The sequence below is a fragment of the Cygnus olor genome, chromosome 6, assembly GCF_009769625.2.
Source record: "Cygnus olor isolate bCygOlo1 chromosome 6, bCygOlo1.pri.v2, whole genome shotgun sequence".
Lineage (NCBI taxonomy): Eukaryota > Metazoa > Chordata > Aves > Anseriformes > Anatidae > Cygnus > Cygnus olor.
In genome coordinates, this window is record NC_049174.1 from 16,786,227 (window position 1) to 16,803,597 (window position 17,371).

The following is a 17,371-nucleotide window of genomic DNA, read 5'->3' on the forward strand; positions in this document are numbered from 1 at the left end:
CATTTTAAAGTGATGTTTTGAATATTCATGGGCTTTTGATCATTTTAACTACAGAATTGAAATTAATCTTCAAACAAGTTCAAAGTTTTGTCTGATATGCAGTATTTTGAGCATTTTATACTCTTTTTGGTGTATTACCAAGATTGAGAGCTAGTTAGACAGTATCCTGAAATAGTTTAAAAATAAATATGCGATTTTATCTTTCTTCTTGTTAAGGGAAAAAAACAAGACACCTAAAAAAAAGGTGTCCAAACTGACACTACAGAGCTGTGAAGCAGTTGGCTAGAGAGACCTTGTGTCCTCAAAGGATAGTCCTTATTTTTTTCTATCCTATGCAATCATATACATTAATTATCAAAAAGTTCGATAACTTGCTTTAAGAAAAGAACCCACCTTAAAAATGGATCATGAGTACTGACAAATACTTTTAGTTTGTTTTACTGATTAAGACTCAAGTTTCAATGTAAAAATGCTTACATACCGTACTGATCAAGAAAATCTCATTTTCTTAGTTAAATGGACAATTATAGTTGTTGCTACTAGTGAAGTAGATAAATGATTCATCAAGGCCATAGGAAATTGTACAAAACTAAAAAGGGAAACCTCACTTTTAGGATGATAGTATGCTGTCCACTTAAGTTTTATTAAACGGTTGAGACTGTTTCAAAAGACAGTGCTGGGCAGTTTCACTTGAATAGCCAAAATTATTTTTTTACTGAAAAAGATATTTTGCATCTCTGCAAAACAAACAAAAACAGAAGCAAACCCATACACACTAGGACTGTAGTACAGATGAAAGCAAAGTTTTGTTACAAACCTGTTTTCAACATACAGTGAGAAATGTCCTTTGTACAAAACTTATAGTGACTAACCTACAATTAATTTAAGATTATCCCAGCAATGCAAATACAACTCAGAACAGCTCAATTGTTTATGATTTTCCAATTGTATTAAGGTGGGAAACTACTGAGTTTTCAGAAGTGGTTTGACTTGCATTGTCTTTTTTGACCAAAATCTACATTTGTGCTTTAAGTTTTTGCTGGTTACAGGTCTGTTACATACCTAATCCTTCAGCACAGAGAAGTACTCCTTGGTGTAATCTCATCTGTCTCCTAGCAGCTTTCCTGTAGCAAGAGGCTGGGCTGAGCAGCTGCTTCTGTAGAAAACACTGTTGTCAGTCTTTGTTCTCCTTGCAGGGGATGCTTTAGTAAGAAACAGCTGGCTGTATCCAGCATTGAAAATACTGTCAGCTGTGTTGCCTAAACCAAACTTGGAAAACCAAATTTGCATTTCCGAGTTGGTAACATACTTTGTGCCCACCGGGTTTTTTTTTTTTTAAGAGTTTAAGACCATTGTAAGTAAAAATCCATAAACATTAACAGTGATGTTTACACTTTATTGGGGGAAGGGGGTGGCAAAATCAATGTAAGATACTAGTTTTAAAGTTTAGGCTATGTTATATTTGATTACTGGGATATCAGTACAATGAAAGTGGCGGAATTTCAACAGTAATTTTGAAGAAGTTTTAGTACATCATATTGTGCAGGGTTTTATAAAAGATTCTTGTTTCCAAAGATGTTACTGGGGTCCACATATTCTTTAACAGATCTCAGCATTCCCAGGCCAACATCAGAGATGCTCTCCTTCATCCAGCGCTTCCGCAATTTGCCTACTGGAAAAACAAAAACAAAGTGTTTCAATATATGGCAGGATTCTAGGAGCCAATCAATCTTGTGACCATGAATGAATAAACACTGTGTGATAAATGCTTTTATTCAAAAATGAGAAATGTTTTGCTTTATTTGATTTATTGAGCCCACCAGACTATCAAGCTCATTAAGCTCAGCATACTCCCAGAGGAAGACTGTGTTCCACACTGTCTACTTTCTTTAGAAACTAAGAAATTTAGATTAAACTTAGGCTGAAATCACATGTTCTATTAAAATAGCGACTTGGCAGTAAGTTTTGAAAAGCTACCAAACTAATCTTTTGAAGTAGGAAACCAAAGATGAGCTTACTAAAAAGAAGAACCCCCACGCCTCTGAACTGCTTTAAAGTAAGAATGTTCTCAAAAATCAGAAACAACCTTAAAACAGCATTGGTTTAAATAATCAAAATTTATTTTCTGAAGAGAAGGCCTAAAGTCTAGTTTTCAGTCAACAGAATATCTTATTTTATTCCAAAGCTTCTACACAGGCTGGTACTCGCACATGCTATCACACAAAAGCTTACTTTCCATGTTAAAAATGTATATTCACAACACACAGCAATTATAAAGCAAAGCTGAAACACTAGCCATTTAAGAACTCATTTCAGTAAATTCCCACAATAGTTCTGTTAAATGGCCAAGTGTTCATATACTAATTAACCAAGTCATCAACTCTGATTTAACAGATCATGCAAAATAAAGGCCATTCTTTCATTAAACACAGTATAGCATTTAGCTTGTCAGCCTAAACCACAATCCATTTGTCAGTATGATGTGATATAGTAAAGGTTTGAGAGGCAGATGCTTTAAGAATATCTGAAGCTAAATTCAAGCCATCTTTTGTGCCCTGTTCTCAGGGTAGCCATCAAACTGTCATCAGAATAATAAATTACAGGGACACCTCTGGAGAGCAGAATATATTTGTTTATACCTTAAGGAATGAGCTAGTTACAATACCAACTGAAAAAGCAAATAACGTGAGAAAGAATGAAATTTGCAGTTTAGTAAGAAAACAACTATTACCAGCATACATGTCAAGAGCAAAGATCATAACTGAAGGACAAAAGCATTTTTTCATGCAATAGGAACTGTGGCTGTATTTTGCAGCTCGGCTCAGAAAATATCCCCATCTGTAGATAAACCATCGCTACAATTAGACTGACCAAGTTGATTCAGTTGAATTTTATCTGGGAATACTCTGATTCTAATACTACCAAAACGCACGCACAAACAAACAAAAAACACCACACACACAAACAACCAGAGATGTATGGATGGGGTCTGACCATCACCTCAAGTCAGTTACACTGGCTCATACACAGGCAGCTGAAGAACAGTCATTATGATTCTCAACTGTTATCTGTAATATAGTTTCAGTGAATGTGTCCTGTGGTTATGGATGTAATTGTCCTGAAAAGACTGCAAACAACTGCTCCAACAAGATGGAGCACATTAGAATCACAGCAGGATGCCCAACAGCTAGCATGCCTGCCTCTTTTACACCTCCAGTAATAATGCAATTCCACAAGGAACTGAACTACTGTCTGAGCAGCACCAAACAGTCGTTGCATATTTAATGAAGTCGCTCACCAAGTGCTGGAAAACAGAAGGTGCTTGGAGTGCATCATTAGTTCTGTCAAAGTGATAATTTACACATCTATCTTGTCAAATTTTCTATGGTTTATACTTTTGCAATAATAAATCTAACATACATTTGGTTAGTGAACTGGAAAGAAAAAAAAGCTGTACTACAGTTACCAGTGGTCCTTCACAAACATGTTCAATGAGAAGATTTTAACCCCTTGATAACAGCAGGTTGAGCCCCTGCTTCTAATATTCTTGCCACTAAGATATATGTGGATTTTTCAGCTACTCCAAGTTCTTGTACCAGAATTAAAAAATAAGCTGAAGTAATTTTGCTTTTCAAATTCTATGTAATTGGATGGACCTGCTTAGAAAACAGACTGAATGAAAGAAAAGATTTGTGCAGATGACAGTACTATGAAGAAAAACAACACAGCTTGTTTCACTTCAAGTTAGTTCTGCCTTTTGAGTATTCTTTTCCTCCTCCACAGGAGGATACAGTTAAGTTCAAGGATGAGAAAGGAAAAGAAAACACCCTAACAGTAAAAGATATTACCATGAATGTAAAGTAATTCCAAGAAGCAAAATTGCTTAACTCCACTCTGAGCCTTGCCAGAGAATGGGTTTGGGCTCAAGGAAGACGCAACCTCCCCAGTAACAAAAGGTCTCAGTTAAGCCTGATTTTTCCATGGACTAGATAAAACCTTTCAGTTTCTACCTACAGAAAGTTTTAAGTTACAAAACTACATTTAGTTTTAAGGGCTGGATGATGCCATTTATCTAGAACTGACAGGAGATAAAATTCACCTGATTTTATATGCTACATCACAATGGAATTAATAAGGTTCTCAAATCAGCATAACATTGTCCAGGCACTGTAAACTGAGCATACAAGTTACCCTGCTATATACACCATTATACACACAATATTTGTTGAACCAACTGGCAACATATAGAGTCTTACATACTTTCATCTTTTTCTTCTGAAGACACCTAATTTGGCATCTTAGTTATCCAAAATGATTTATGACATACTTAATTTTCAAGTCTTAAACCTAGCAAGTACTCTATTCCTGAGGTGTGCTATGCAGTCAGCCACCCCATAAAACATTCATTGCTAGGAAGCCAGAAAGTTTGTTAAGCAGGCAACAGGACTGAGACAAGCCAAATTCAATGTAAAGCCTAGCCTGTATTACATAGAGTGCAGACACCCTAGCATGACAAAGAATCCACTTCAAACAAATCAAGTACCTCAGACCAGAAAGCCAACAAGTTTGTTCAGTAGCAACTCGAAAAAGACAGTCCAAGACCTATTTTTGCAGTTAATTTTCAGGTTTTATTATCGTTATAGTCCATGTATGAAACAAACGTAATCTGAAAAAAAATTAACTCTGGTCCAGCCCATAGCTGGTTTTATTAGAAAAGTTGTTCATGCTTTTAGGGAATAAAATGCACCTTGGTGAAGTGAAGCCACATACTGCTCCTGTAGAAACACTAACATTACACTCTCTGCCAAAAATGACAGTTTCCTATGTGCATGACTTTTCAAATAGAAGTGCATTAGATGGACATCGCATACCTGCTGGCCACAAAGGAAGCTAAAATGGTAGAAAAGTTCTACTGGCTCATAAAGGCTACGCTTGCTTGTCTTTGAAGATGCATCTGGATGGTTGCAAAAAATGTGGCTATGAGTGGAGCTAGCAAACAGCAGGCAGCAATTGGTTTTCTCACTTTAGGAAAATCAAGTACATGAACACACAAATGGGCTTGTAAGGGAAGTTTTAGTGTAGCTGATGGATCCCAGGAATAACTCTACCCCTAGTGCAGATGAAATTTATAGCAGTGTGTGGTCCCAGGGGAAATAGGCTCTAGGGCCATGTGCGGTGCCACTAGGCTTCCTCTGCTCCAGTCCTTCCAACTTAAAGAGGCCGTTATTGGAGAACAATAGCTCTGCAGAAGGAGAAACAGTAGCATAGGTCATAAAAAGGACGAGGCTCTTCCAGCTGTTGAATGCTCTTCCTGAAGCTGGTTGTCTCTATGGGAAGCATCTTTCCTCTCCTAGAAGTTGCTTAACAGGTTATTACTCTTCCAGAGAGCTCTGGAAGAGAGCTGAGAAAGGTCAGTGCATTAATCTAATACTTCAGTAGAAATGGAGTACATTGCACCAGCATACCTGGAGTCTACTACATAATTAACACTTCCCATTACTGTCCAACATCTGGCACACTTTTTCTTGATGCCTGAACAACTCAAGTTCTTTCAAGTTCTGTGTTGAAGAATCAGAAAGTCCTCTGTGTTTATTTGGTGAAAAGGGGCATTGAAGATAACAATACCATTTAGACTTTCTACAGACTAAGGAAGAAAATACGACTGAGCGATTATACTATTTCACATGATAGGGTTACTTCAGGTCTGACAATTGTCAGAGTTTAAGCTTCTCAATCTAATTAACAAGTAAGCTCTTAATTTATGAAATAATAGTATGGTCAGTCTCCAGAGCTTAACTTAAAGCTTAGAGGATATTTTTCATGTGTAAAGAAAAGAAGACTCTGTCCAATTCCACCATCCTGCCCCCCAAGGAAATTTTATAATTGCAGATTTTGTAGTTTGTGGGGATTACTGTGCTATACGGCTTAAGCCATGGCCTCTTAATGATACCAAAGAATTGCAATGTCAAACATGCAACTGAAGGCACATCAGTTTTACTGCTTTTTTTTTCTGCCTAAGTTTTTCTTCACAAACTACCAGGAAATTGATACTATACCTAAACCTGTGGAGCCTGAGCTACATTAACCTCTATTCTAGTCAATCTGTCTAGAAAGTGGAAGAAAATTAGTTCTATTATGTTAAGTATCTAAATGGAGTCATTTTGCTCAAATCCACAAACTGATAATTGTTTCCTTAAGTAACCAGTTCTTAGTTAGAACATTCCCTGCAATGGAAACAATCTATTTTTATTTTTACAGAAGTGCTTAGATTGGTAATACAGAAGGAATCAAGCCCAAATCCAGCCAGCTCCCTTCAGATGGCATACTCCAAAGCAAATACTATATATATATATATATTATCTACATAATATTTATAAACCAGTCCTACCTAGTTATTATTTCCTCAACACGTTATTTTATCTATACAGAAAAGCATACATTTCATTAAAACAGGGATTCAAGAATGCAAGGAGTGACATCATATGGGCAGTCTTAGGACTTGCCATTAGAAAAATTGTTTACCTAAACTTAAACTTGTATCTACATTAAGTTGTCATTTCTAATGCTGCATTGAAAATGCTGAGTTTCTAGGTGCTAACTGACTCTAGCAACCTGTACATATAGGACTTTCAAGTCTAAGGACACTCATTGGCCAGAAAAACGAAAGGATTAAAGCTGTGTTCAAAGACGTACATAATCACTTCCTAAATGCAGGACATAGTGAAGGCAAGGTGAAAACCGTGGTCAAGACTGTAAAAACTTATGTAGGAAAAGAAAATAAAAAATGCTACAACTTGTACGTCTACTACCTTTCAAAAACGTTTTAGTTAATCGCATATTATGCCATAGCATTGGCTAAAAGAGACAAAGAAACCATAAGAAACCACTTCAAAGTCACACATTAAAAACTCCTTTAAAACCTGTAAAAAACTTTTCATCAGTTTGTTCACAAAAAACTAGCGAGAAACAGACCTACAACATTTAGACAAGACTGCCGGGATCATGAAAAATCTGATAACCTGCTCTACAAGGAATCAATTCCTGATGCGCTGGGGTATGGCTAAGTTCCCCCAGCATAAGAAATGCTTGCTTGGTCAGCTATGTATTTTGGGTGCATTTTTATAGCAACACACGTGCCTTAGACTGTTCATAAATGCAAGTTCTGTACATTACATAATCCAGAAACAGTAAGTGGGAAAAAACAATTCTGACATTTACTGATTAGATGTAAATATTTGAAAGTCAAGAGTGAGAAAGTTCAAAAAAGAAACAATTTGATTAAAAGAAAAACGTCAGTTTTAAATTGCAGCATAATAGAAATGATATTCAGATATTATCCAGAAGTCTGGATTCTCCACCCCAAAATACAAGTTATTGTTATATTGAAAGGGCAAGTTCATTACACTAATGTGTATGTCTGGCTTTGCTACAGTGACTTGTGTCCATGAGATGCTTGCTTTAACAGGCTAGTATGGATACACTTCTGCAATTTCTTTACAGGAATGTTCTTCCACTTACATATTGCAAGGTGTGATCTGAAGTGTAATCCATTAACAAATTGCAGTTATGCTTCTTTTAAGTTTTAAAACTCAAAAGCTGTCATGGGGGATCAGGAAATACTCTCACAGCATTGCTGAGTCCTGCCTAGAAGTTAGGATATTTTTCATTAGCTTGGGGGAGGAGGGGAAGAGAAGAGATATTGGGATTAACTTTCTTAAGTTAATCCTTATAAAATTAAGAGCATTGCTATTTTAGTTTTCATTACACAACAGCTACTATGGGTATCCTGCAGTTAGTACTTTTCCAGATGTAAAGTAATTTAGAGCTTTACACATCTCAAGCTGTCATATATGACCACTTCTTCACTCAGAGTGGATGAAGATTGACTCAAGCAGGCTTTGTATTTCCTATAGCCTCAAGTCCCAGACTACATCTGTTTTCTTTGATACACAAAACCAGAGTTAAAATAGCTCCATTTATCACAGCATGATTGTAGGCAGACAAACCAGCCTGTCTGTTTCCAGATAGTGAAAACAACTGTTATTAATCACAATTACAAGACAAATACTAAAAGAAATTGCACCAGTATTTTCTTTTACCCCACACAATAGACTGGTCTTCAGTGCAAGGAATGACAAGGCCTCAAGGTCGGTAAATAAAACTATTAGGCTAATTCTCAGCAGCACATCTACTAAGAACAGGGTGAAAAATGGATCTTGTGTATCATACACAATCACGCACTGCCAGACAAAAGACACTTAAAGCAGAAAATATTTATCAAGAATTAGGCAGTCATGTATCCAACATGAGTACGAGAAGTCTGATAGAAACCAAATTTTCTGAATCTGTGGAGCCAAAAAGTAAGTATGTAAGTGTGTGAAAATGCTACAGAAGTATTTTTTTTTTGTTGTTGCTCGACATGCTGTAAACAAGATTTTGTATGGTGAGGGCAAATACATCCAATCATGACAAGCTACAGCTGCATCTGAGTTAATGGATGAAATGCTAGTCACAGTAAATCATGGCTGCCACAGCAGGAGATAGCACACTAGTAGATCAAGAGGGCAATTCCACATCCATGTGTGAGAACTGACCAGTCCACCATAATACAGTAAAAAGTCAGAGGACAATAAAAGCATATTAGAAAAATATTGAAACCATTTCCACTCAAGTTATCACTTATCTACATGTCTTCCAATATCCTGATATTGCTGAAGCAGAGACAATTCCAAGTTCTATCTAAGATGTATGCCTGAACACAGCCCTAGATTTAAGTTTCAAGCCCAGGAATTCACCAACGTGTTTTAAAACATTGCTTCTACTCTTCAGGTTTCCCCTCCATATAGAGCTTTCTTAGAACTACAAAATTTTGATTTAATTTTACACCACTAGAACTCTTCCCTCTTTGCTCTTACTTCTGTGGCCAGGCAAGACCCCAAGACAGTCGAGAGAGAAGAAATGTATTTTAAGCTAAATAGTTTAAAGAAGTTAGCTACACAAATCAAACCAAATTCAAAAAAAAATCTTCCTGACATTTGAGTTTACATCATTATATAGGGCACATGCAATCAAAATTATTAGGCTACCTGAATACGTGGAAGAAGCCTATTTAAATTATCAGGGTAACACTTATACATGGCATTGGTTCTTAACATTACTATTAAAGTGCAAAAATAGTTTGCAAAGAGACTAGTAACTCATGACAAATTGTTTCCAAACCACAAGAGAAGAAACCAAATAATCACAAGTTAGCAGACAGGAAGACAGTACTGTCAATACTTGCAGAACATCGATTATGCAACAGATGGTAACCTACAACATAATCCAGTTAAAGTCTCCAACTCTTTTAGGCAGATACTTTTACTAAATGCTCTGGAAATAGGGCTAACAGTGTTCACCTAGCCACAGGGGACATTAAATTGCTTCTCCTAGAATTATGAAACTGGTATTCTAGTCTACGCAAGTGAATGTGCCTTTGTTTGCACGAGGTTTAGTAGAAGCTTATGACTACCTTTTCAGGTTCTCAGACAGCCTGTAGACTTCCTATCAACGGTTGGCATTCATAAACATACCATATTGTGTGATTGGACATCAAGCGAACTGGGTGTATTGACATTTCCCCTAAAAGTCTGTTAAAGGACTGGGAAGTTCCTTGAAAGACTTACAAAATATTTTTCCGGTAATTTCAATTCATGACTGTGAAATATTTTTCAAAATTCTATTGAAAAGTATTTGATGTACTCGTTAATATTTAGCGGTATAAAAAAAATTAACATTAGACTGAGAACAAGAACAATACCTCCATGGTGATGTGACAAACTTCCTCCATTGGCAAGTATTTCTTCTCTAGCAGCCCTCTAGATGTGAAAGATAAGGTATTCAACATTAAATGCACAAGACGTTTGGTTTTAGTGAAATGCTTGCTATGGTACTCATTTGAACAGGTATATGAAAAAATTCAGAAACAATTAGGGTACACAGTAAAGGTGAACACTTTGGTTCAAGTCTACATATATTAATATAAGTGGGGATTTTCAAAACAAACATTACTAAAACCAAGACATTTCAAAGCACATCTGTTACAATAAAGCTATTTTTCCAGAACGGAATATCCTGGATCACTTTCCCCTTGCCAAAATCAAAATAATCTAGTGGGCTGGGGAGCTCATCCAGAAGATGGGTAAGTGCCTACTGAAAAGAAACCTAAAAAAAAAGAAAAGTTTGAAAACAAAAATCCCCAGAGTGACTGAAGTTCTTTATTCAGGCTGGAGTTTAGACCAAGATTTTCAAGATTCTGAGTGAGGTACTTCACAACTGACTACTCTTCTGCGTGTAAAGTTTTTGGCAGAAAGCAAAATTTAAATTTTTATGTTGATGAAGAAATATTCAAACACTTTCAAGCTAAAACACTCACCTTGCAGTCTTTCTACTACTTGGTGCACTGTTGAGGTGTGCCTCTTTTCCTAGCTTATGATCAAAGCTTTATTAACAGACTTTTGTGATCTTTCCTGCAAAATTCAGTTAGCTTGGCCAATGGGTCTGGCATATGCTAGGGAACATCAGCTTCAACCCTCCCCCTTAACTGTTGTTCTTGTATACATTACCTCAATTTCTTCATAGACATGAAGAGGATCACTAATTCCTCTGTAGTTAAAGGCGAAGTAGAAGTAGACACATGCACCCGCATCATAAGTTTGTGTGACCCTGTTGAAGAGAACTGCATTACAAACAGAGCTTTATTGTATTAATCCAGCCACTATGTCATACTACACAATCCATAATGTCACTCATTTGATTTTAAAAGGTAGCTTTTTTTGTTTGTTTGTTTTAAGAGTTTTGTTTCCTTTTTGCTCCTACCTCATAGGAGCAAATCCGAATCAAGGCTATCACTTTCAAAGAGCTGAAGCTCTTATATTAATCCTGTTTTGCTTGTGGGCACCAGATAGTAAAGTATAAGTGTCAAGACTAATAAAGTGCCACTATTCCCTTTAAATAAGTACTCTTATATGTAACCTACTTGCAGGTTAAGGTCAGGATCACTAGTGTTTGTACTATCACTAATAGATGCACTTTAAAATATCTACTAAGTAGCAAGTTTAACAACTTCTGTAGTTCCGTTACTAATAAAAGATCCAGAAAAGTGAATATTTAAGTTGTTGAATAGCTTACCTGCAGGTGGAAAAGGGAGCAAACTGAACACCCTTTTCTTTGCATTCTCTTACTATCCTTTCCTTTACGTTCCTACAGAGGTCTAAAACTCTGTAACAGAAAACACGTTAAAATATAAAATCTTAATACGTGATTTTATACCACTTCCTAAAGAAAAATGTAACTTCAACATTGGTAAACCTTATACCTTTTAAAAAAAATCTAACAAAAAGAAAACCACCTTCTAAAACTAGTTTTAACCACTTCATATTTTATTCTAAGAATAAAACAATCCTCCATCAAGACTTCACCAGCATACCATTCCTGAATAGCAAATCTACTCTGAAGTACAGCAAGGAATGAAAGCTCTTTTCCATAAGGAATAGAAGGCAAAAGAGTTCAGCAGGAAATACAGGTTGCCCACTTCTGTCTTTATTTTCTCAGCAAAACAGCCTCAAAAGTAGCTCACAAACACAACTCATAGTAGAAAGCTTGCGAGGTCTAAGACCTTGTATACTCAGCTAACGCCATAGCTTTGATATGTTGCAAGGCAAGAACTGGAGACTCCAGCTATACTCTGCGAGCTTGAAACATTATAGTATTAATATGGTAGTGTGTTATTAAAGCTTGTCATAAGCCATATTTATTTTGCTTTTAGTGATTTGTCTTTCCCTCCCCACCTCAGCAGACCTGCCAGGTACATTCAAAGCACTAGAACAATTTAAAGAAAGCATTTTTCAAATTGCTATTTCTTTAGTTATGTATTCTCCCTCAAAGGTCTGCAGTACTATCCATCCTGTGCAGTTCAGATTTTTAGACATTTAATGCAGATTTAAAACTACTTTTCCGGCTGACAGGAGTAATATATACGAGAAATTTATCCATTTAGTGGATGAGCAAGTAAAGTTAAATATTTTATTCAAGTATCTTCAACCAGTCAGGCAGAGTAACTGACTGATTTGTGGAAAACTGCATAGCTCTTATGAGTCAAAGTAGAAAAAAGTTTTGAAAGCAGTTGCTTTGGTAAGCACAATTTAAGAAAAATATTTGAAATTCTTACATAAAAACTCCTTCTCTCAGGTAAAACCAAAATAAACTGGTAACTAACCAGTTAACATATGTCAAGATCTATAAAGCTAAACAAAAATAAACAGCAATTTTGCTTTAAAAATCACCCTCTTCAAATCTTTCCCACCCACTGGCTTACCAGCTTACATCACACTTTCCATAAATTCCACTTTGCATCAAAAAATGTCAAGCTTAACTTAAAATCAGTTCAGATCCTGCTTTAAGAGGTTTCTGGCTTACCAAATGGACAGAAGCATCCAAAATCATTTTGTATGTTAAACTGTGCTATGGTCAAGAGTTTCTCAGCTACAGGTAACAGATGAAGTAACTTTTGCTCAGGATTAAGATATTTATACCAAGCTTATCTTTTTATTTCTTTCATTTCCCTGCATTATTGGGTGGAAAAACAACTTTTAAACATACTTAAATATTTTTTGTGAGCTTCACTACAAACTTTTCTGCTTGAAATACACTGCTGATCCCATACATGCGGCTGCTTACCCCACAATACTGCTATTGAAGCCATTACCCAACTTACAAAGCTGGGCAATTTCAAGTGCTGGATTTGTTACAGTAAGTTAACCTAAACAAAAATATTACTGAATGCTTGCCTACATCGCATTTAGAAAACTGAGACATAATTTACCAACAGCTTTAGCAAGAGCACAGCTGCAAGATTTGAGGCACATCAGGGAGCCTCCAATACACATAAGGCCTAAATTAAATTAAGTTTCCTCATGAGTAAGCATGAGTTAGGAATAATTTGAATGAAATCAGGTACAAGGTTTTAAGCAACTCTGAAGAATAGTCAGTTTACCTATCCCAAGGAACAGATGTCTCAAATGATTCTCCTATTACATAGTAATCCAGGCCCAGGTCCTAATAAATACAGAAAGGAAATTATCAGTAACATTCAGCACCAACATCTGGAATTCCAGTGTAGGCTACACGGCTAGCAGTTGAGCAACTTGAGATTGACTTTCTGTGTCTTTCTCATTCAAGTCTATTTAGCAAAAACAGCCATCTGTCCTAGTGACATTAGTTTACAGTTATGGATGTAGGGCAGATCTTCCAAGACACAGACAACAAACATTTTGATGTCATGGCTATAAGAAGACAGCTTGCCAGAGTGTCAGTACACTTGCACTAATCAAATATTTGCGCCACCATCATCAATCCAAGAGCTGCACTGTTCTAACCAGCAACATAATTAAATTTCAAATAAATATTTTCTATTAAGTTCTACGTATGAAAAAAAAAAGACAAGAAATAGTCTGCCCATTTTACCTATAGCCTGCTGAAATAAAAAGAAATTAAGTGATTTGTACCAAATACAAGCCAACTAAAATGTAGCACTCAGGATGTATATAATATTCTGAAAAAAATCTCTTAAATCCACTAAGACTGAATTTAATAAAAACAGCTGCATCAGTTCAGACTAAAATCCATTTGTCCTGGAATTCTGATTCAAACCATGGCCATAAGTGGATGTCCATAGAGAAAGAGCTGAGTGTACGTGCATATTTTGAGTACTCTCCCAGGCTCAGATTACTTTCAACCTGTAGATTTTTAAGTCTGATCTGGTTTATTTAGCAGCCACAAGTAGACCCTCCTTCAAACTTGTTTGTTTTTTTTTTTTTTCCCTAACCTGTATTGGTAACTGTTTTCTTAAGTTTTCAAATTAATGTTTTTAAGGTATTTTGCAGACAAAATTCTATGAGATGGAAGAGATACAATCCTCTGGTGACAAGCTTAAGAGATCATTCAAGGCAACCTACATACAGAATTCGAGAGGATCTTCAAAAAGACATGTTTGGGTGGTGTTTTTTTTTTTTTTTTTATTAATTAATATAAATTTCAGCAGGAAGGCAAGAGGTGACCTACCCGAATGTAAGCAATGACAAATGTCAGCATATATCCTCTCTGTCCGTTATCTTCTCCAGCTGCCAAGCCACTGCAATTAAAGAATTTAATTAAACTTTCCAGCAGAGTATTCACAGGTTTCCAAAAATAATTAGAAAAATCTATACTTTGATTATCAAAAATATGTGCAAGTTTAGCTGTTTCTAAGTTGTGTTACAATAGCCACTAGTAATAGCATCTCTGTAAATAAAAGTCACATTTTCCACACTGAGATTTTCATAAAGAAGAAAGTTGGGCAGAACAAGAAAAATCAGGGAAAGAAGTCAATTCTCATAGGAATAACTTTGTAGTGTAGTCATTCATAATGCAACATCCTTCAGACTATTCCTTTCTACCAGCTCAGCTGTCAAGACTAAGGTGAGGCCTTCAAACTTCACAAAAGAACAAAGGAAACAGAGTTAGACATAGTACATATCCCAGATGTTCCTGTAAATGAACATTTGTTCAAATTATGTTTCTAAGTGCACGTTGGATTTGTGCACTTGTGTTCTAACAGGTCATCATAGCAAGACTACTGGCTTAAGATCCCAAAAGTTTACGTGATGAGTGGATGAAAAGGACAGAGCCCTAAAAAGAAAAAGAAAGCCCTATTTTCACTAACCTAACAAATTAAGAGCATTAATAGTCTTTTTTGCTTGCTTTTAAGTACTGGGTTTTTAGAACAACAAAGGGCAGTGTATCTATAATCTGTCTTCCCAGAATTTCCTATAAATCTGACGTGTGTGGGGAAAACCAGACAACTTTAAGAAGGACAAAATATATGCCTTTTAGACACAAAACTAGAAGGTTAAACCATTAAACAACTAATAGCCTGAAATGATGTAGCACAGACAGCATCCTCTAACAAGCCTTTAACGGACAAATTTCCTTCCCTTACCAGTACTTTCACTGTCTTGAATTACCCAAATACAAGAGGACTTGTAGTTGAAGCCTCTTCTTGCACACAACATTAAAATTGAAGTGCCCTTTAAGATGAAGGGCAACGTTTTGTCACTGAAAGGTAGCAAGCTGCTCACATGAACTTCCATTTTTATAAAACGGAAAATTCAAAGCACAAATTTCAGAAATCATAGCCTTGAAATGGATGAGACATTTTTGAGTAGCTGAGACTAATACAAGCAATAACTTTCTTAAAAAGAAAATAGTACGTTCTTGATATATCACACTTTAATGATAGTTTTCATCACTGTTGTAATCAAAGCAGATAAACAGAAACTCAGTCTACTGCTACAGTGAAGTATTTTCTATTCCTTTGTAAGAACAGAAAATAGCCTGTAGGACAGAGAAAATCAGCACATTCCTGTAACTACATGAATGCCTCTTTTAAACAAGCTTTGTGTATTCATTTGCTCACATCAGTCCTGCAAAGACTTAATATAAGTCCTAATACCCTTATGATTTTGTCTTTCCATCCTCCATTTTAAAATATATAATCTAGTATTGCAAAGCATACAGCTTCCAGGCCCGTAAGCAATTACAAGGGCTAGTTTCCATTCTAACACCACCAATTCTGTATTTAGTCAAATACTCATTTTGATGTAGTATATAGACAGCTGAAGTTTTTCTTTAAAGCTACCTATTAAGAATTAACACAAGACTTATTTATTAAAGGGAACACTCAGTACCTCATCAATTATTCCCACTTCAAACTAGTAAATTGAGAACAGATCTACGTGCTAATTGCAACAAAAATGGTAACCTTGTTTTCTCCTGGACAGTTAACTCTCAGTTTCATATGAAAAAAAATCTTTGAAAAGCATACCCAAACTTGGTGGCAATGTCATAGACTTGTTTTTCATGCTGAAGAACCTTCTCTCTGTCACCCTCGAAGAGCAAGGTAGCTACGCACAATATGTTGGGATCAAATCCTTTAAACTGCAAAGAGAAAATCATTGCATTGTGTCATAGCTTATGAGGTAGAATGCAAGCAACAAGTTTTTGCTTTTCAAATACATAGCGTACCCTCTGGTTAGTAAATGCTGTTGTAACTATGAGGAAAGATTAGGGAAAAACATCTTTCAAAAAATCACCCCAAAAGCAAGCAAATTTTTTCTTGACAGGACATTTACAAGCCCACTGAAGTAACAGAGTTGATCTGTCACTTTTTTTCCTCCTGGCAAAAAAAAAGCAAGATAGACAACAGCTGTATCTACTCCTGAAGACAGAACATCTCATAAATGATTTGAGCAATAAGGAGACATTTATATTCTATGAACTATTCCTTTATTAAAGCACGCGGATGACCATGACAACAATAAATGTCACTGCTCTCAAAACAGTTTTATTAGCAGTGTGCCACAGAAAATCTCTAAGTTTGGGAAGTGCTATGGAGTGAAAATAACCTTTAAACTTGTGGCAGGGAGCATAGCCCATTTGAAAGGAGAAAACAAAAGGTTTAACAGTAAAGTAGTCAGGGAGCCTGTATGGCTTTCTTTCAGGAATAAGGGCTGAAGAGGCAAGATCCATATCTGGAGGTGATGCCAGTTAAAAGCGTCCAAGTTAGAATTTCTGAAAAGGATCCTACCACCCCAGAAAAACACCATGAACACTAATATGAAACAATACATCTTCCTAGGCAAAGAATCTGTCTCATTCATTAGTCCTACAAAGCCAGCATAGCTAACATAAGTAGAAAGAAATACTGTTACTACAGTGATAAACTCCAATCACAGGAACAGAAGTCTACTAAGATGCCATTCACTGTCCCTTCTCATTCTAGAACTATTTGTATTTCATCTAGTGTGAATTTTTCCTTCTGTTCTGCTGTCTTGACTGTAATGCTCAGGAAGCACCTTACAATTCTCTTGAAGAGGCACCAGAGGAACTAGCTACAGCGTGAATTGGTAAACGCAAACAATACCTAAAGCATTTGTGAATCAGTGAACAGTCCCAAGCTATATGAAGGAATAAACTGGGAAGACTGTCCCTGTTCTTGTAAGTGGTATCTGTTAAATGACTCTTCCATTCAATAAAAAGCATAGAGCATTAGTCTAATGTGCTCTGTATTCTGATGTTTACTTTAAAGCTTAAAGTACTAGAGCTAATGTAATCAATGGTATATTCAAGCAAGAAACCAAGACACACAACAGTCTTCATATGGCAAGAGATCTCAGAGCTTGCCACTATCCATAATGAGTCACGACATGAATTAGGGGGAGCAATTCATAGATGAAATAAATACGTGATAATTTGAGTACCTTGGTCCCAGTACACCTGCTGTATCAATCTCACA

At 36.1% G+C, this 17,371-nt stretch overlaps 1 protein-coding gene across 6 annotated transcripts in view; it reads right to left on the bottom strand.

Annotated features, from left to right (window-relative positions):
- Positions 1-1,339: 1,339 nt before the first annotated feature.
- The window catches only part of AGPS (alkylglycerone phosphate synthase), an 80,520-nt gene continuing 64,488 nt past the window's right edge, over positions 1,340-17,371 (bottom strand). For all 6 annotated transcript variants that reach the window (XM_040561936.1, XM_040561934.1, XM_040561939.1 and 3 more), the window contains 7 exons: positions 15,902-16,014; positions 14,101-14,170; positions 13,034-13,095; positions 11,170-11,259; positions 10,605-10,704; positions 9,800-9,857; positions 1,340-1,672 (listed from right to left, as the gene is read on the bottom strand). In XM_040561936.1, the coding sequence (XP_040417870.1) occupies positions 1,551-1,672; positions 9,800-9,857; positions 10,605-10,704; positions 11,170-11,259; positions 13,034-13,095; positions 14,101-14,170; positions 15,902-16,014 (615 nt within the window). In that variant the 3' untranslated portion in view covers positions 1,340-1,550. The remainder of the gene's footprint in view (positions 1,673-9,799; positions 9,858-10,604; positions 10,705-11,169; positions 11,260-13,033; positions 13,096-14,100; positions 14,171-15,901; positions 16,015-17,371) is intronic.